This window comes from Sminthopsis crassicaudata, chromosome 1 (genome assembly GCF_048593235.1).
Source record: "Sminthopsis crassicaudata isolate SCR6 chromosome 1, ASM4859323v1, whole genome shotgun sequence".
Lineage (NCBI taxonomy): Eukaryota > Metazoa > Chordata > Mammalia > Dasyuromorphia > Dasyuridae > Sminthopsis > Sminthopsis crassicaudata.
The window spans coordinates 53,831,605-53,853,211 of NC_133617.1; the positions used below are offsets into that span (position 1 = coordinate 53,831,605).

The 21,607-nt window shown below is 38.0% G+C and overlaps 1 protein-coding gene across 4 annotated transcripts in view; it reads left to right on the forward strand.

Moving 5' to 3' along the window:
• CSNK1G2 (casein kinase 1 gamma 2) overlaps positions 1-21,607 on the forward strand; it is an 89,692-nt gene that overhangs the window by 40,961 nt on the left and 27,124 nt on the right. For 3 of the 4 annotated variants that reach the window (XM_074303746.1, XM_074303739.1, XM_074303753.1), the window contains one exon: positions 4,848-5,331. In XM_074303746.1, the coding sequence (XP_074159847.1) occupies positions 5,145-5,331 (187 nt within the window). In that variant the 5' untranslated portion in view covers positions 4,848-5,144. Of the gene's footprint in view, positions 1-4,847; positions 5,332-10,447; positions 10,524-21,607 lie in introns of all 4 variants that reach the window. The other variant, XM_074303762.1, reaches the window with a different exon arrangement.

Sequence of the window (21,607 nt, forward strand, 5' to 3'; positions counted from 1 at the left end):
CAGTTTCTCATGTTTAAAATGAGAATGTTGGAGTAGAATGCCAATGAGAACTCTTTCATCTATAGTCCTGTGGATGTGTGGATACTCTCTACCAATCCAAACTTTAGAGTCAACCTTCTCCCAGCCTTTGGATGACAGCGAATTGTCATTGGTGATCAGAGAAATTTAACAAGCATCTCTCCTCATTTCAACTTCTGCTACAGTTCACCCTTGTTCTTATCTCATGTTGCCTGAACTATGAATTTGTCCTCCTGCTTCTATTTTCTCCCTTCTCCAATTCTTCCTTCATTTAGCTATAAAAATAATATTACTGATGAACATGTCAGATCACCCACCTTGAGTGGGTTTCCTATTACCTGTAACATAAAATCTGAACTCCTTCTGGCAAAACTGGCCCTCAACAATTTAGCTTCAGATACCTTTAAAATATATATATATATATATATATATATTATTGACATGTCTTCCATGGCAGTCATTTCCTACCCACTTGACTTAAGATTGAGCCTTTTTTTTTTTAAATAAAAAAATAATTAAGCAAAACCAGTTGCTACAGGAATCTTGTTTGCTGAAGAAACGGAGGTATGTTTTTGTTATCTCTTCTACAACCTTTGATTTTTTTTTCCCCCCCATTACTCAGACTTCCTTTTGGTGACTTTTTTTTTTTTTTTTTTTAAACATTTACCTTGTTGTATTCATCGTGTGTATATTAGTGTCTTTTATCAATTTTTCTTTTATCAATTACATGCAAATCTTTGCGCATTTCTTTGATGTTCTCACATTCATCATTTTTCCAGATTACCTTTCCAATCTTATTGTGCTCTACTTTTCTTTTATCCTCTATTCTCATCCTTCCTTTTCTCACCTCTGTACATTGAGTGAGACTATTACTTGGAGCATTCTTGTGTATGTCTTTTTTTTTTTTTTTTCTGAGGCAATTGGGAAGTGTTTATGTGTCTGAGGTCATATTTGAATTCAGGGCTGGTGCGCTATCCACTGTGCCACTTAGCTGCCCCTGTATGTATGTCTTTTTTACCCCAGAAAACTCAGCTCAAGTACTACTTCTTCCTGTTTGAAGCTATTCTTAATTCCTTTCCTGAAACTGATCTTTCCCTTCTTCTTTTTAAAGTATTTTAAAGGTAATAATAATAATAATGACAACAATGATAACAAACTAGTGTTTATGTAGCATTTTGCGCTTTAAGGTTTAACATGTTATTTCTTTTGATCTTCAAAACAGTCTTTCTAGATAGGTACTGTTTTTATTTCCATTTTACAAATGAGGAAATAGAAGCAGACAGAAGTTAATTGAGTTGGCCAAGATTGCATGGTTAGGTTCTAAGGCAGGATTTGAACTCTGGTCTTTCTAATTTGAACTCTACTCTATCCCTTGTCACCTACCCCCTTAAATCTTCCTCTCATCTTTATTATGTTCTGCTTCCTTATTTGCAGTCCTTTCTCCATTAGACTATAAGCTTCTTGTGGGCAGGGACTGTCATTTCCTGTCCTTATATCCCAAACACTGTTTATATTGTAGTCAGCAAATGTTGAATCAAATTCAGTTCTTCATTATTGAATCACCTTCTGATAGGCTTCTCCTTAGTTCTCTTTAAGTTTCCAACCTATCTTCTACTTTCGTTACAAAGTAATCTTTGTCATCATCATTCATTATCATCTTCCACCCCTCTAATAACATTCCCCTGTTAAATAAAACCTTCAGATGCACCCTTTTACTCTCTGAACATAGTATAAAATCATGATCTTAGTATTTAAGATCTTCTAAATATTGATTCCAGTTTTATTTCATACAACTTATTAATCCCTTATATGGATTCTGTTACAGCCAAATTGCATGACTTTTAGCTCTCTAGTCTTCTGTTCTATTAATACTTGCTTCTGTTGGGACAGCTAGGTGGCGCAGTGGATAGAGCACCAGCCCTGAATTCAGGAGGACCCGAGTTCAAATCTGGTCTCAGATTCTTTAACACTTCCTAGCTGTGTGACCCTGGGCACTCAAAAAAAAAAAATTGCTTCTGTTAAAATCCCATTAAGCTCCTCATATTTCTCATTGAATTAACCTGTGCCTGGACTATATTTCTCTTTTATGGTTTTATCTTCTGAAGCCCCTACTTTCTCTTTCATGCCTAACTCAAGTGTCACCTCTCTCAGGAAGCTCTCATTGATTCTCTGGGGAATAGGGGGAGCAATTGTGCCTTACAGTGGTAGGTGATTAGCAAATGATGGTTGAATTGAATTTCTCCATCTCTACTTTGGAAAGTGATCTCTCCCTCCTCAAATTTCTCGTGCATTTTGCTTAGGCCTCTCTTTCTTACTTTTCTCACTCTCTCACATGTTCTAGTTACTTTTGTATGTATTTTCTTTTAGAATTTACATTTTTCTGTTAAATTGTAAGTTCTTTGAGACCAAGAATCTTGCACATAGTAAATGTTTGTATTTGGAGAATTCATCTGAAATCTCAGTCAAAATGAAATTGAGAGCACAGAGGAAAATAGGAGGAAAGACACCTGTTCAGAGAAGTATTTATTACAAAAATCATTTACATTGCTATATCTACTCAGATCTTATTCCTTATGTTTTAGGAAATATTCACTGTCTCCAGTTTTCTAGTTCCTGTTGTTTCTTGCTTCTCCAACACAAATTTATTTTCTTTTAAAAAATTTCAATGTGTAGCCTCTTATCAAGCAGATAGGTACAAGAGCAAAAGATAAAGAGCAGGTATCCTTTTTGGGTAGGAAGATTTTGATTTAATCAGGGGCCCTGGATTCAATTCCTGGCTCTTGCATTGTTTCTTAACCTTGGAGCAAGCCTTCTAGGTCCCATTTTTTAGATTAGACATTTTTGAATTCTCTTTAGACTTCCAAAACTCATAAGATCTATGAAAGTTAAACAGACTCCCTCCAAAAGAAATTGTGTTCTTAATCTATGCAGTGAACTGTTTAGACTAATACTAGAGAAAGCATACTTTTGAATATAACCACCTTTTTGTAAGTTAACGCTGCAGGGTGGAAAGCCAGTTTGTCAACTTTATTGATCCTAGCTACCTACCATCTCTTTGAAAACAAAACTCAAAAGTGAAGTTTTTCCTCTGTTATCCTAGAGCAGCTACTTTTCCAGTCTATTGACTCTGCCTGCACTCTTGAAAGGAGGCATTTTGTACCCAGACAAAGCTCTGCTCAATTCAGACCCCTAACTGCCACTGATCTTGAGCACCTTGGCTTCTCCCCATGGCCCTGCCCTGCTCTCAAACGGCTGTGTGTACATTTGGCACAGGGCCTCCTCTTGACTTCCTCTGGCAGGCTGCTGTAGGACCCATAGTTATGACTCTCCTGAGATCACTTCCTCCCTGAGAACAATGGAGGTATTTGTACACCTGCCTCTGAGGAAACCCAAGGCCAGAGCTACTTAGCTTCCAGGCCTTATGGTCTTCCTTGGCTGGTTTTGGGTCAGAGTTGCTAGAAGCAGCCATTTGGCTTTCCCCTCTTCTGACCTGTTGCTCTCCTAGGGCCAGACTGGTTTGTTCTGGTCCCACTGGTCATCCTGTGGTGGTTTTCCAGTAGAGGATGTTATAAAGACTAGTGTGCAGGTGGGGTTATTATTAGCAGTGTCCTTATATCTTTCTGACTTTCTTTCCTCTCTATTCTCTATCTGTACTCCTCCCTAGAAGTGTAAGAGGATCAGAAAGATAATTAGGAGGCTATGTCAATTCCTTTGCTTTGTCCACATGGATAGAACATTTTTAATCAAGAGAGAAGTAGAATCTTAATGCCCAAAGTAGCTTGAGACATCCTATAGTTCAATTCTCCCATTTTGTTATGAAAAAAGTGTGACCAAGGTTGGGGTTTGTTTAAAGTCACATTATAATTGTATCAGATCTGGGATTAGCATTAAGGTCTCCTGACTCCCCAGCCCTTGCTTTACATAATATATTTCCTCTCTTCTTTTGCTTTCTGATAAGGCATGTGACATTTTGTGGCTAAAATTCAGCAGGTAAGTGCATTGCCAGCTGTCTTGCCTTTGGGGGAAGTTGAAGTGGTGGCATCCTGCAGTAGAGGCATTGAAGAGATCTGAGGAAATAAACCTCAGATGTTAGGTGGGGTCTCTTGCCCTCAACAGCATTCTTTCCTGTTGTCTGTTCCTACCCCAAGCTACCTCCTGTCCTCAAAGCTAGGCTAAATTCATATTCTTCTAGGAAGTATGCCCAGTGTAGAGTGGCAGTCATTTCTTTCTCTGGCCTCCTAAGATTTGTTAGGTATATGATTCTTAATAGTTAACACTACTTTGTAATTTATTTCATGGTTTGTCTTGTATTACACAGTAGTATATTGTCCCTTTACAGTTAGCTCTTATAGGGGGGGAAATCGCATTTTTCCCCCTTATTTCATTAAATAGTTGTTAGATTAATTAATTTTATGAAGTGATTCTGATTTTATTGACCTCAGTCTAGAATTTTTTTTTTTTTTTTGGAGGAAACGAAATTAGTATTTCTTGTTTTGTGATGATTTGCAGGAAAAAGGAGCCAACAATACTGGATTTATTATGAGACTAACTAAAATTTAGAAAGATTTAGGGATATGCCAAAGATGCGATCCCAGGTAGTTATTAGCTGAACCAGAATTTGAACCCTAGATTTCCAGATTTGGAGCTCTTTCTGTTTCTCTGAATCTGTTATTACTTGTATGCTTTATCAACTAGCTATTATAAAGAAAGTACTTTATAAAGCAAAATGTACTATAAAAATGTATGTAGTTATTGATAACATTGTCAGTAGTAATAGAATTGTCAATCTAAGTTTCCTAATTTCTTTCTTTCTTTTTTTTTTTGAGAAGCTGGGAGCCAAAGGATCTAAGCTGGAAGGAACCTTCCCACAGAATGCCTTCTCCACCAAAGAGCGACCTACAGGCAACAAAGATGAGAGCCACACTAGGACTTTGGAAACCACTAACATTTCAGTAGCTGGGAGCTTGTGGGTGACGTTTTCCCCTTCACCCCACCCACCGCCTCTGCCTTGGGCCGCAATGGTGTATTGATCACAAGAAGAATCACGCTTTGTCCTTGAGTTTCGGCGGATTGGGGTTTTGTATGGCAGCAGCGTAACCGTGGAGAGGCCAGGGTATCACAAACTTATGGATTTTGACAAGAGAGGAGGGAAAGGGGAGACAGAGGAAGGCAAAAGAATGGCCAAGACAGGGGGGGGAAGGAACACCCATGGCTGTCGGAATTCGGGGACCAACTCGGGAGTCTTAATGGTGGGCCCAAATTTCCGGGTTGGAAAGAAGATCGGATGTGGCAATTTCGGGGAGCTCCGACTAGGTGAGAATGTTTTTACCCTGTTATGCATGCCTAAACCATGAGATTAATGTCTAGATAGCACAAGTATGGTTCATTGACAAAGCCTCCTTTGGGAAGAACAAAAAGCTGATGTACTGTACTTCTCCTGTTCCACTTGAAAAAGTACTAGTGCCTATTCCCCCACACCCTCATCCCAGAAAAAAATGATCTTAAGGCCTTAGAGAAGTGAAAATCAGCTCTGTGTGACATGTATATTGAGGATCATTCTCTTAGATAGGGCTCTGGCCTAGTTCTCTTCGTTCATCACTGTTAAAGGGTGTCATTGCCAATATCATTGGTACCACTGCTTTCAAGCAGAATAATGAAGGAAACTGTTTCCCCTTCTTGTTCCATGTTCTATAACAACTTTTTCCTTTGGACAAGTAGTTGGGGAAGAGGGAAAGCAACTGGAAATTTGATCACTTAGAAATGTTGAGGCTATTTTTAAAGGAGGTGAACAGCAGTGAAATTCTCTAAGGTCATAGAATACACCTAATGATGCTGACAACACAGCCCCTTTGCACACTCTCCTCTCTCTCCTCCCCCATACACACTTTTTTCCTGATATATTATTAATTTTATTAACCCATCATTAATTGCTCTTGTAGAGTTATATTTGAAGGTGAAAAAGACCTTGGAAGTATACAAAGTATTATTTTCAATGTTACAGCATTTGTGTGTGTATATATTTTAACTAATGGCAGATTGGATAATGGTGCAGTGGATAGAATGTCTGATCTGAAATCAAGAATACCTCAGTTCAAATTTTGCTCAGATACTTATTGGCTGTATGGCCTTGGGCAACTCACATTAAACAATTGGCCTCATTTGTAAAGTGAGCTGGAGAAGGAAATAGCAAAAATCATTCCAATATTGTTGTTAGGAAAATCCCCAGAATCTCAAGAGTCAAACTCAACTAAAAACAACTAAACAGCAACAGCAGCAACAATTTTTATGTACCATTTCTCCACTGCTATCTTTTTAACAGACCCCAAACAGAACAAAGGACAGATGTTAGCTCTAGATCTTAGACTCATGTACTCTGTTAATCCAATTCCTGCATTTACGAGAGCTGGTGGGGTCTGTGGTGTACCAGGACAGCTTGCATATTTTCCCCTCTTCCTTTCTCTTTTTTCCTGTTCCCTCTTCCTGTTTTGCTCTCCCTTCCCATCTTTTTTTTCTGATATCTCTGTCTCCCATTTCTCTCTAAATTGAAAAATTAAATACAATTAAACAAGTATAAAATTACAAATTTTCAGTTACTTGACATTCATAGGATCATAGATATAAAAAGAGATTAAAAAGCTATCAGTTCAATTCCTTAATTTTACTAATGAGGAAACTGAGGTTGACAGTGATGCTGAGTTATCAATAAAAGTAAATACTCTGTTTTAAGGAAAGCAAGGAAGTTTATAATTCTTGAAAATAACTTCTTTTTAAAAAGTCTTATTTTCCCCCAATTACATGTAAAAAAGTTGAGTTTCATATTTTCTTTTTTCTTTACCATCTCCCTCCCTCAAGATAGTAAGCAATTTGATATAGCTTATAATTGTTCAATCTTGCGAAACATTGCCATGTTAGTCATATTGTAAAAGAAGATGCAGACCCAAAGGAAAAATAAATCATGGAAAAAAATGTAGAAAATGAAAATATGTATTGATCTGCATTCAGAATCAGTTCTTTCTTTGGAGGAACAAAGAATTTTTCAGGATAAGTCCTTTGGAATTGTCTTAAATCATTATATTGCTGAGAAGAGCTAAGTTGTTCACAACTGATCATTGTACAGAATTGCTCTTACTGTGTACAGTGTTCTCCTGGTTCTGTTCACTTCACTCAGCATCAATTCATGTAAGTCTTTCTTGGCTTTTCTAAAATCTGCCTGATCATCATTTCTTTCTTTTTTGAGAGAGACATTTGGGGGATATGTGACTTGTTTAGGATCACGCAGCTAGTAAGTGTCAAGTGTCTGAGACTGGTCTTGAACTCAGATCCTCCTAACTACAGGGCTGGTGCACCATCTAGGTGACCCCCCCCCCCCCCCCAATCATTTCTTATAACATAGCAATATTCCATTATAATCATATGCTACAAATTGTTTAGCTATTCTCCACCTGATGGGCATCCCCTTGATTTTCAACTTTTTGCCATTACAAAAAAGAGCTGTTATTAATATTTTTGTACATATAGGTCTTTCCCCTCTCCCCTCCTCCCCCCCCCCTTTTTTTTTGGATGTCTTTGGGATATAGACCTACAGTGGTATTGCTGGATCAAAGGGTATATACAATTTTATAGCCCTTTGATCAGAGTTCAGTTATCTTTCCAGAATGGTTTGTTCAGTTCACAGTTCACTTATGGTACCTTAATGTTTAGGGAGTAATTGCCATCACAAATACTTAAAAGGTTTTAGTTGCAAGTTCTTGGCCCTCTAATATAATTTTTTAAATTCATTTTTTTATTCAATAAGTTATAAAATATATTTGGTCAAAAAGACCACAAGCTCATGTCATCATCTAGTTCCTTGGATTTTTCTTTTTTGCTTTCTTTTTCTTCTGGGAGGAATAGCTGTGTTATCCACAGCAGCACTTCTAACAGTAGGAGTGCTAGTTGCTAGTATAAATTCACCAACTCTTACATTTCATAGGAAATTTCCAAAACACTGGACTAATAAATCAGGCCAAAAGGGTTCAACATTTACAATTTCTATTCTAAAAAGTTCATTAATTTATCGAATGTGACAGTGATCTCAAATCATTGTAAAAAAATGAGGTTAGAATAGATGCATATTTGTTCTGCTCCTAAGAGAACTATTTTACAGCCTGAGCAAGTAGCAACTATTGCTTGTAGTGATAGTAGTGATCAATCAAAATACAGGTTTTAGTCCGTCAAAACTTTAAAGGAATACCTTAGAGACAGTTCAATAGAAAATATATTAAGATTTTAAAGTTTTCAGTAAGACTTTAATTCCTTAGAATCTTTGGGGTAGGAGTTGTTCTAAGTAAGGAGTGAATCTTCATTTTACAAAAAAATTCATAATAGGATACATTAAAAAATCCCAGCTAATCTTCCCTGGTGCATATAAAGCATATAATTTTGAAATACTGATGGAGAGCAGAGAGGTGGTGCAGTGGATAGAGCACCAGCCCTGAAGTCAAGAGGATCTGAGTTCAAATGTGAGCTTAGACATTTCTTAACACTTCCTAGCTGTGTGACCCTGGGCAAGTCATTTAACCCCAATTGCCTCAGCAAAAAAAGAGAAAGACTGATGGGTTGTGATGTACATTGGTGGAGTATACCCTCATTGAATTAAAATTTATGTTCAGCTTTCCTAGAGCTGTGTCTGTTCTATATCATGAGATTAACTTCTATAGTGTTTTATATCTGTGTTTTTTACAGGCTTTGGAGGAAGTTCTCAACAGTGATGTCAGTTGAGGGTCCTTAATGGTAGATATATGAATTTGAGCCCTTGGAAGTCTAGAGGTAGAACTCTGATCTGTCTAGAAGTAAATACATTTGCTTTACCAGTACTTTCTGTATATGCTGCTTCCCTAGCCAATAGTTGCTTGGCCAGCCAGTCCAAAGCTTTGGTCTGGTGTATTGCCATATTTTGAATTCAACCTGTTTTTCTCTGTCCTTGAAAAGACAAGTTAAGTGATCCTGTTGTTGTTTTTTAAAATAATATTTTATTTTTCCAAATACATGCAAAGATAGTTTTCAATATTCACCTTTGCAAAACCTTGTTTCAAATATTTTCCTCTCTCTTCCCCCTTCTTCCCCAAGATAGCAAGCAATCCAATATAAATTAAACATAGCAATTCTTTTAAATATTCCCATATTCATCATATTATGCAAGAAAAGCCAGACAAAAAGGAGAAAAAACACAAAGAACAACAACAAAAAAGTGAAAATATGCTGTCAATCACATTCAGTCTCCATAGTTCTCTTTCTGAATGTGGATGGCTCTTTCCATCACAAGTCTATTGGAAGTGCCTTGAATCACCTTATTGTTGAAGAGTCATTTAGTAGATTATTGATCCGGGGAAGGTTTGCTGTATGGCTTTCTAGTGGTAGGTTCAGAAGAGAGTTTTGGAAACCAGTTTCACCAAAATTTTAGGTTCTTAAAACTGGTGACTTCACTCTCTGCATTTACATAGATCCAGAGTGGGGAACATCTAGGCCATAAAAAACCGACAAATCATTTGGTATGGCCCCTACCAAGACAACTGAAGGCAATGATGACCTGAAGACTGCTTGAGTTGATAATTTTGTGTGGTCTGTGAATGATCTTATAATACCTAAATGACCCTTGGCAGAAAAAAAAGGTTCCTCATCCTTGACATAAGAGTAAGCCAGGACCAGTTGTCTTTTAAACTAGCCCCGATTTCTGTGGTTTGGATATGTCTGGAGCCACTGTCTTCCACAGGCTGTGAAGAGGGGCCATAGTAGCGGCCTGTCTGTGCTCTTCATGATCAGAAAGGCAATGTGGCATAGTCTCAGGAGAATTGGATTCAAAATTCTGTGTGACGTATAAAATGAGGATAAATAATGCTTGAACCACCTGCCAAATTTGTTTTGAGAAAGACACTTTGTAAACTCTTTGGTGTTATAGAAATAAGAATATCATTAATATAACGATATTGAAAATTGATGCATAAATTTTTAATGTTGATTGGTATTGCTCTGTGCTACATGCTGGAGATAAATGCCAAGAGAGGCAAAAGACAGCCCCTGTTATTGAGGAGCTCATAGTGTAAAACATAGCTCCCCTTTTTGCTGTAGCATCAAGTTTACAGCTATAATAAAACATTTAAGTTTCTTCATAGTGCAGAGTGTAATCTCATTGCTAGAGCTTCAGTAAGGCCTAGCTTGTGTCTTAATGGAGATTAATTCTAGTAAGGGGATTAGATACAAACTCACATAACCATACTATATGGGATGGCAGAAAAGGAGTTATACAACAAAATGCTCTGGGAAGTCTTGGGAAAGATCTTTAGCAACTGGGGATCACAAAAAAATGTTTTGTTTTTTTTTTTTTTTGTTTTGTTTTGTTTTTTTTGCAACAGCTCTCAGAGGTGAGAGCATTTTTATTCCCATTTTACAGATGAGGAAACTGCAGAGGTGACTTGCCAATAAAAAACTACTCAGCTGTTTCGTAACAAATGCTTGTAAAGCATAAGGTAATACAGAAATATGAATTGTAATTCACTTTGAAAGACATTCAATGAGTAATAATAAGGGATGGTGGTCATCTCAAGATGGGGGCTAGAAGTCATCTATTTTTTTTTTTTTTTTAATAACTGTGTGAACACAGGCAGCAAATTTGACCTCATAGCTATTGAGACTTAATGGGCTAAAAGACCTATGACTGGAACATGACTCTGAAAGTCAATACCTTCAGAAGAAACAGGATAGGTAAAGTGGGGTAAAGTAGCATCTCATCTAAAGAAGATAGATTTATGAGCTGGAATCCAGGAACCAAAGGAGGGGGTGCTTTTTGTTTGAAAATGAGACCAATTATATCATTGAAATATACTAGAGACCACCTTAGATAGAAAAAGGAAACAGATGAAAAGTTTAGAGAATAGGTTATATGTCTGACACAGGGGCATGATATAGTAACAGTACAAGATTTCAGTTTTCTGAAAATCTACTGGGATGCTTTCCCTTAAAAGCAGAATAGCTGGTAATCTTTTTGACTGTCCTTAATGATAATCTCAGCTAAAAAGAAAATTCTCATCAATAGGTTGGAACCTAATAAGAGCAGATAGGATGGGAACCTTAGTGGCACGTGAGCACTTCACATTAGAATTTGTGATTTGAGGAGAAGGAAGCTGGGCTTAGTCTGACATGCACTCTGGCTTCTAGGAAAGCAGACTTCAGAGTCTAAAGATAAGATCCCATAAACTGAAAATCATTAAGGGAAGTTAACCCACAAATCAATTCATCATTCAACAAGTATTATAAAACAATCCCTACTTTCATGGAACTTAATGGGAAAGATAAGTATAAATATGGTGTGTGTGTGTGTGTGTGTGTGTGTGTGTGTGTGTGTGAAGAGACAGAGAAACGTAAATATACATAGTAGTAACATACTAGGAAAATGGAGTTGGAGGGATAAGAAAAGGCTCATTTAGAATATGGTCCTTAAGCTACATATTGAAAGAAAGGAACTTTGTGAGGCATAGGGAAGGAAGGACTTCATTCCAATGCATGTTAGATGGCCCATACAAAGACATGGCAATGGGCGCCATGGTGGGGGGGGGAGGGCGGGAGGGCTGGGAGAGCCACTTTGGCTAGATCACAACAGTGTGGGAGAGGAAGTACAGGACTTTAAACACTAACCAGAGGAGTGTGTATTTGGCTATAGAGATAGGAGGGAGCTACTAGAATTGGTCAGATATGGGGGTCACATGGTAAGATTGGCAGCAGTGTGCAGAATGGATTGTAGGGATCTGAAGCCAGGAAACTGATTAGGGGGCTATATTATTTATGTGTTACGTAGGAACCAAATTGGTAATAAATGATCATGTATTGTGTGAAGAATCTAGGATGATGCCAGAGTTGCCAACCTGGGAAGCTGGAATGATAGTGATAATTTTGATAGAAATAAAATTTGGAAAGGGAAGTTGTGGAGTGAGTTTGGGATATATTGCTTATAAGACGGCTCTACTATATCCAACTTGGAAGTGTCCTGTAGCTAATTGGTGATTTGGGATTGAAACTCAAGTGGATAGTAGGGATTGAAAAATAAAATTCTGAAATCACAAGAGAAAATTCCAGTAAGAAACAAAAGTGCAAAATTTCTAAAGAAACAGAAGTAGATACCCAGTTTAAAACAAAAACCAAAACCATATAACTGGTGGCCTCACTCTGCATTTAAGTAAAGATTAATAACAGGGTATAATACAGAAGGTTAGTGTGTTTCTTTTAGAACTGCCAAGAGGGCTCAAGCTCAGAATGGAAAGAATACTGAAGGATAAACAAAGGGGAATTTTGGTTTTTTCAGAGTTAAATTGGGGGTGGGGGAGGTGGGGAGAAAGGCAGCCAAGTGCATCAAGAAAGGAATATTTCCAGAAATGAGAGAAAGTCTTGCTATGTTCTGCCTTGATCAAATCACATCAAGAGTTGGTGCCACATTTGGTAAGGATATTGTTAAGATGAAGAATTTCAGAAGAAGTTAATCATGGGGCTAACCTTTTGAAAATCAGTCAAAAGATCTGAGAATATTTACCTTGGAAAAGAGAACATGGAACAGGTTGTCTTCAACCATATGAAGGATTGATTGTAAACCAGTAAAGGGATTGGACTTGTGCTTCTTGACCCTAGAGGGTGAGCTAGGAGCAGCATTGAGAGCATAGTGGGAGAAAATGTTGCAAAGGGGAAATTTTTTACTAGATGGAAGGAAAATATACCTAAAAAGAGATCTGGAAAAGCAATGAACTACCTTAAAAAGTAGTGTATTCCTCCTCATTGGAAGTTTTGGAAGATTTTTGGTCATGTGAAAATGTTTCATTTGATTATGTAATTTTGTTTGTGGTTGTAAGGAGAGGATGGCCAAAGATAGGGCTCTTTATTCTTCCCTCCTGAAAGAAAAAAAAGGAAAATAACAGCAAATTAGATAAGCAGGACAGCTACAAAGATGGTTATACCTTTGAACTTACCATCACCCATAAATACACTATTTCCTTGTTCATGATTGCTGAAATCCCTGTGTTTGAGGATAGTCAGGTCATTACTACTGCACCAGCTATACTTTCCTCCCTTTCCCATCTTGACCCATTAGCGAACCAGTTCAATTATACAATGTCCTCTTGACTCCCTTGTCCCCTTCTATCATCAGTCTTTCCCCTTCCAAGAGTCTTGGATCACTCCCCAATTTTCTGCCTTTCTGAATGAAGATGAAGAAAGTCATAAAACTGTGATTAGGTCCACTACAAATTTATGTTACTTAACTTCAGTTGGACCTCTCTATACTAAATAAGTCTTTCCTAATTAACTCACAATCCCACTCACCACAGTGACTCTTCCATACCTTTTCATCCCTCTTCAAACTCCCCTGGTTCCCCTTCCCCCTTTCTTTTCAGCTAAGACTTGCCTCACATTTCAGTAAAAAAAAAAATTTAGACCATTTGCTGAGAGCTCCCTCTTCATCTCACATCATCCAGATGTCTCCACCACATCTCCTCTATCCCTGTCTTATATGAAGAGACAACGCATATAAGTGATCCCATTCCAGATTGCTTATTGTCACCCCCACACCCTCACTTACCTGCTATCTTTCCCTTTCTGCTTCCTTCTGCCTATAAACATGCTCATGTCTTCAGCCTCAAAAAACCCTCATTGATTCCATTTACTCTCAATAATTGTGGTCTCACTTTTTTCCTGCTTTTTATGGTTATATCCTTGAAGCCATCTCCAAGGTTCTCCCATCTAGCAGCCTAGAGCCTCCTGGATCTTTTCATATAACATTCCATTGGGTAGATTGTGCTCCTTCCTTATCTCCACTTCAAGTCAGAAAAAATTCTATGTTCTACAGAAAATCTTCTTAGATCCCCCCCCCTTTTTAAATAATAGCTTTTTATTTTTAAAATATATGCAGATAGTTTTCAACATTCACCCTCGCAAAACCTTGTGTTCCAAATTTCTCTCCCCTTTCCCCCCACTCTCCTCCCTTAGACAGCAAGTGATATGTTAAACGGGCAATTCCTCTATATATATTTCCACAAAATTATCATGCTGCAAAGAAAAATCATCAAAAAGGAAAAAAAAAATGAGAAAGAAAACAAAATACAAGTAAACAACAGCAAAAAGAGAAAATAGTTTGTTGTGAACCATACTCAGTTCCCATAGTCCTCTCTCTGGGTGCAGATGGCTCTCTCCATTACAAGATCATTGGAACTGGCTTGAATCATCTCATTGTTGAAAAAAGCCAAGTCCATCACAGTTAATCATCATATAATCTTTTTTCTTTTTTTTTTTCTGAGGCTATTGGTTAAATGACTTGCCCAGGATCAATCGTCACATAATCTTGTTGTAACTGTGTACCATGTTCTCTTGGTTCTACTCACTTCACTTAGTATTAGTTTGTCCAGGCCTTTCTGAAATCTAGATCCCTCTTAACTCTAGTGCTTTTCTTCTAATAATCTATTTATTCTGTGTATAGCTTGTTTGTACGTGATGGTTTCCATGTTATCTCCCCATTAGATGTGAGTTTCTTGAAAACAGGAACTGATTTTTACCTTCATTTGGTAGCACAATATCTGACATTTGGTAGGAACTTTTAATCATTGCGTTTTAACTGAAGGACAATATTGAAGTTATAAGCTTTATGTGATAGGGATTTGCAGTTTCATTCTGGCTAGGGTATGTGTGGGAGGAGTTTAATGTACAGTCTTCTCCAATTTTATTTGGTATTAGTTTAGAATGAAAATAAAATTGATTGGGGGGGAAAAAAAGTATGAGCAGAGACCAGATGACTTCTTGGCAATTATGTTAATTCTGCCCTTTGGGGCCAAAACAGAATTAATCTAATTTTTCTTGTTTATAATAGCTTTTCATAGGTTGAAGAGAGTGACTTTCTCCTATCTTTCCTCCTTCAGCCTCAATGATTTTAGCTCTTCTTGCCATTTTTTTTCCCGAGTTGTTTCCTAGGCTTTTCCCCTCATTCCACTTCCTTTGGAATAGGTCATTTTGTACCTCCTTAAGTAGCCCTTTTTGCCTAAACATGGAACATGATTCAAACCAGCTTGGGCAGAGTGAACCTGAGTGTGGACTCAGGTGGCATTGGCTTCCTTGTCTGCCACATCCCATTGGTCATTATTGCGCTTATATTTCACGAGAATGTCCAGTTTCCTTGTGTTTCCTGTTACCCTCAGAACCATTTATAAATACTGCCTTTTTAAGCTCTTTACAACCTGCCTTTTCCACATCACTGGTCTTCTGGCTTTCCCTTGTATACAATAGTCAGTCTTCTAGCTTTGTGACTTTTCACCAGTTGTACCTCAAATCTACAATGCTCCTCTTCATCTCTGGCTCCTGGCTTCCTTGAAGATTTAACTCAAATCCTGTCATTTGTAGGAGCCTTTCTCCCTCAGGGCCTTTCCCTGCTTTTCTTTCATTTACACCTCATACATTTAAGAGTACTTTTTTATTTTTGCAGGTTGTCTCCACCACTATAATATGAGCTCCTTGAGAATAGAGACTTTTCTTTTGTACAAACAAAACTAATACAAACAAGATTAGAAGGGAAGTAACAAATTGGGAAAATATTTTTACAGTGAAAAAGGTTCTGATAAAGGCCTCATTTCCAAAATATATAGAGAACTGACTCTTAATTTATAAGAAATCAAGCCATTCTCCAATTGATAAATGGTCAAAGGATATGAACAGACAATTTTCAGATGATGAAATTGAAACTATATCCATTCATATGAAAGAGTGTTCCAAATCACTATTGATCAGAGAAATGCAAATTTCTGAGATTACAACTCTGAGATACCACTACACACCTGTCAGATTGGCTAAGATGACAGGAACAAATAATGATGAGTGTTGGAGGGGATGTGGGAAAAACTGGGACACATGCATTGTTGGTGGAGTTGTGAAAGAATCCGGCCATTCTGGAGAGCAATTTGGAATATGCCCTAAAAATTATCAAAATGTGCATACCCTTTGATCCAGCAGTGCTGCTACTGGGCTTATTCCCAAAGAAATATTAAAGAAGGGAAAGGGACATGTATGTGGCAGCTCTTTTTGTAGTGGCTAGAAGCTGGAAAATGAATGGATGCCCATCAATTGGAGAATGTTTGGATAAATTATGGTATATGAATGTTATGGAATATTATTGCTCTGTAAGAAATGACCAGCAGGATGAATACCGAGAGGCTTGGAGAGACTTACATGATCTGATGCTGAGTGAAATGAGCAGAACCAGGAAATCACTATACACTTCAACGATATTTTTATGACGATATAATCTAATTGAAGTGGATATCTTCAACATAGAGAAGATCCAGTTCAGTTCCAGTTGATCAATGATGGACAGAAACAGCTACACCCAGAGAAGGAACACTGGGAATTGAATGTAAAATATTAGCACTACTGTCTATCTACCCAGGTTACTTATAACTTCAGAATCCAATTCTTACCGAGCAACAAGAAATTTGGTTTTACATACATATATTGTATCTAGGATATACTGTAACACATTTATTATATATGGGATTGTCTGTCATCTAGGGGAGGGAGTAGAGGGAGGGAGGGGAAAATTTGGAAAAGTGAATAATACAAGAGATAATGTTGTAAAAAAAAAATTACCCATGCATATTTCATGCATGTCTGTCAAAAAAAATTATAAATATAAAATTAATAAATTAAAAAGAGAGAGAGAGAATAGGGACTTTTTTTTGGGGGGGTGCTGCTTTTGAATATCTACGGCTTAGTACAGAACCTGGTCCATATTAATCACGTGATAAATACTTGTTGACTGAATTAAGTCAGGATTATTCTTTGTGAATTGTTTTCAGTCACATCTATATATCTTACCAGTGGCTTAAATACATTTTTTCCCAGCTACATGACAGCCATTGTAATACAGATAAGCTGAAATGACAGTACCAGTTAGGTACCACTTATTCTTTGAATTGGTTTACAGAAAAAATGTGACTTCATTTTTTCTCATGTTTTTTTATATCTCTCCTTTCAGTCAATAGGCATTTATTAGTATCTGTGACATGAACTGTGCTAGGTGCTTAGAGGTAGAAAAACAAAGAAATAACTAAACAATTTCTGTTCTCTAGCAGCATGCATTCATTTGGACATGACAATGTACATATATAAATATATGCAAACTATTCACAAAATATATACATGCTAGTTCTGATGGGCTGTAGGAATTGGGGAAGAGACATCAGAAAAGGTATTATGTGGAAACTGATGGCTGAATGATTCCATGAAGTGGGTTAAGCAGGGAGTATATTCTAGACAAAAGATATAGCTGTACCATGGCATGGAGATGTCTGTGTAAGGAACAGAGAGCTCCCACTTTGGCTGGAATGTAGGAAGTGTCAAGAAGGTTTTGGAGAAGTTGGAGCCATTTTGTGAAGTACTTTAAAAACCAAGTGGAAGTGTTTCTGTTTACTAGAGATAATAAGAAGGCACAGGAGTTTATTGAATAGGGCAGAGACATGGTTAGGGACATCACTTTGGCAAATGTGTGAAGAATATTTAGGAGTGGGAAAGACTTTCAGACACATCTCATTTTAGTAGACAAGTCTACAAGGCCGTTTATCTTCTTTTTTTAAAATTTAATTTAATTTTTATTTTTTTATTAATAGTTTTTATTTACCAGATATATGCATGGGTATTTTTACAACATTGACAATTGCCAAACCTTTTGTTCCAATTTTTTCCCTCCTTCCCACCCCCCACAAGATGTCAGGTTGACCAATACATGTTAAATATGTTAGAGTATAACTTAAATACAATATATATTTACATGACCAAAGAGTTGTTTTGCTATACAAAAAGAATCAGACTTTGAAATAGTGTACATTTAGCCTATGAAGGAAATCCAAAATGCAGGCAAACAAAATTAGAGGGATTGGAAATTCTATGTAGTGGTTTATAGTTGTCTCCCACAGTTCTTTTGCTGGGTGTAGCTGGTTCAGTTCATTACTGCTCTATTGGAATTGATTTGGTTCATCTCATTGTTGAAAATGGACACGTACATCATAATTGATCTTCATATAGTATTGTTGTTGAAGTATACATCGATTTCCTGGTCCTACTCATTTCACTCAGCATCAGTTCATGTAAGTCTCTCCAGGCCTTTCTGAAATCATCTTGTTGGTCATTTCTTACAGAACAATAATATTCCATAATATTCATTTACCACAGTTTATTCAGCCAATCTCCAATTGATGGGCATCCATGTAGTTTCCAGTTTCTGGCCACCACAAAGAGGGCTAAGGTGGTTTATTTTCAATGAGTTCTAATCAATGTGGCTAGTAGGGAGAGGACAAAGAGAAAAAGCAATTCCTATCCTCATTCTCCATGGCCTCTCTGCAGCCTTGAACATTTATTGATCTCTCCTCTCTGATACTCTGTTCTCTCTAGGCTTTCAGCATACCCCTCCTTCCTGGTTCTCTGACCTTTTCTTCTTTGTTTCCTCCTCTTCTAGAACATGCCTGTAATCCTAGGTGTCCCTCAGGGCTCTGCCTCTGTCTATCTCTGTCTCTGTCTCTCTCCCTTCATGATTCTCAGATCTACTTTTCTTGCCCCAAATCCACTGGCCTACAATCTTACATCTCCAATTCCTTTTCAGACATCTTAAACTGGATGATCTATAGACATGCAAAACTCAGTTCATTATTTTTGCCCCTACACCTTTCCCCAATCTCCCCTTTCCTGTTATTGTTAGAGGGCAACACTATCCTCCCAGTTCCTCAGAACTTCCCTCCCAGATCCAAACTGTGGTCAAGGTCTCATGAATCTCTCCTCAGACACTGCTACCCCCTGAGTACAGGTTCTTATTACCTGCATTACTGTAATACTTGCAGGTTGGTCTGCCTGCCTTGAGTCTCTGAACTCAGTGACATCATAGTGTTGGGGTCAAGGTACAGCGTGTCCAGTTCACAGATCCTAGCGCCTTTGGCCTGCCATGCTGGGTGGTCCTGTGACACTATTGCCCATTCCCTACTTATCCATTAAAGTGGTTCTCCTAAAGGATGGCTTCAATCACCCCTCCACTCAGTAAATTCCAGGGACTTCCTGTCACTTCTAGGAGAAAATACAACATTTTCAGTTTGATAATCAAAGCCCTTTATAACCCAGCCCCCTCCCATTTTTTCTGTCTTCCTATATTTTGTACTCTTATATCCTGTCACTCTGGCCTCCTTGCTGTTCCATCTCAGCTTGGAACTGATCCTCATGCCAAGAAAGGTCTTCCTCTCTTGTTCCAATTACTGACTTCCCTGATTTCCTTTAAATCCCAACTAAAATCCCGCCTTTTACAAGAAGCCTTCCCCAGTTCCTTTTAATCCTAGATTAATCCTCAGCCTTCCTCTGCTAATTATCTCCTCTGTATACTTTGCTTTGTATGGATTTCTTTTTATATTTTGTCTCCCCTACCTCTCCCTCCTTAGATTACAAACTCCTTTCTGGTTGTTGTTTTGCCTCTTTTTGTATCCTAGCACTTAGCACAAGTGCCTGGTATGCAGTAGGCACTTAATGTTTATTGATTTATTGAATAATGTAAAGGTACTGGAGGAGCAGAGAAATAGTAAGGGAAAGTGAAAGAAATTGGTGTTGAGGTCATTAGAGGATATTCTAGGTACACATAATAGCACACAGATCTCCTGCTTTGTTTCTTCAGTCAACACTTGGTAGTATCAAATGAGAGCATGTATGTTATGTTTTGTCATCATTTTACAGGTATTTTTCAAGTTGAATTGTGAAGTATCTAGAATTAGGTGGTAAGTAAGAGGTGCGGGATGCACCATTGCTAGTTTTCAGGAAAGATCTCAGGTATGAGATGGTTTTCTTAATTGGTCCCCTTGCTTCTAGATTCCTCTTTTTTTCAATCTTTCACCCAGCTGCTCATATCATTTTAGCATTAGTTTACTCAGATACTCATAAACCTTCAGTGACTTCCTGTGGCCTAAAGGATTAAAGTGAAAACCATTCATTCTCACCTACAGGATTAAAGTGAAAACCACTCATTCTCACTATAAAGCCCTTTGGGATCTGATTCTGCCCTACCTTTCCAAACTTTGTATAGCTCCTTTTTATACATATTCCTTTTCTATGTTTGAACCAGTTTGTATTAGTAGCAGTTTTGAGATCGTGTTCTAACCTTCATCTCTGTACCTTGGAACTATCCCCCCTCATTTTCGTAATCCTTTCCTTTCTCCTAGATTCTTCTCAGGTGCATCCTGCCCTGGTTGCCCCTTCAGATCACTTTTATTTTACTTTTTTGTGTTTCTATATTATCCCAGTTCCTTGAGGGCAAGGAGCTTTTTACTTTGGTCTCTCTTTTGGGTTTAGAACTGTTATATATTCAAAGTTGAGACATATTTGAGAGATAATCTAGTCCACTCCATCCTCATTTTACAAGGGAGGAAACTGAGGCTGAAGAAGTTTAAGGAGTTTTATCTCCTTAGTACTCTAATGGGACTATGTCATTTTCTCCTGGGGCTATTTTCGACCTTTTGGCAGAACCAACACTTTGACAGATGGGAAACCAGGGCTCTAAGAGAGCACTTTCTTGGGCCTCCTAGGAGAGCTCAGGTTTTCTGACTCTGAGGCATGCACTCTTTTCCCTCATATATTGCTTTTGGGGGGTTGGAGATCTAACCACCTTGTACTAAATTTCTCTCTGCTGAATAGGGTTATAAATACAAGGCCAGGAGGCTTGCATTCCTGGCATTGTGGGAGGAAGTTAACGTGTTGCTTTTTTTTTCTGGGGCACTACAGACATACCTCAGAATATGGGGAACCTCTTGACTAACCAAGGGACTCAGGATGCTCCGGAAACACCTGGCATTTAGTTGAAAAAGATCTCACCACAAAGGAGTTTGAGGTGGAATACTTTGGATCCACTAGCTGTAACTGGTGAAAGTAAGAGAGTAACTGAATGAATTTCTCACCAGGCTTGGTGGGGGACTAACCTGGAAACTCGAGTTTGAAGCTTTTGAAAGAAAAGGGAAAGAAAATTATTGCACGTGGGAATGGAATGTGTCATTTGGATTCCTAATTCTTAATATTTTTCAAAGGCGAGTTTGGCTTCAGCTGAGAGTATCTGGAAAATAAATTGTTCTGCAGGGACTAAGCACTCTTTGTTCCCAAGAGTTGGGTCAGAAAAACTCACAGACTGACAGATATCACAATCCAACCTGTCTCATTATCTTTTGAAATGTGTCCATTTCCAAAATCTATAGAGATGGGCTCTGCTTGATCTTCAGTGATGGGAGCTCACTACCTACAGAGGAAGCCCCTTGTAGCATTAGACCCCTCGAACTAAAAAGTCTTTCCTTTTATGGAACTGAAATCCCTTTTACCATGTTCCCCTCCCCCCTTCCTGTTTGTCTCCTAGAGCTACATGTAACAACTTTACTCCTGCTTCCCCCATGATAGTCCTTTAGATAATTGGAGGAAGTGATAAACTCCCCTAAATCCTTTCTTTAGGGTAACTTCCCCTGTTCCTTTCTTCAGTTCTTGGTCTCCTAGTCCCCTCCCTGTGCTGGTTGCCTTCCTCTAGGTG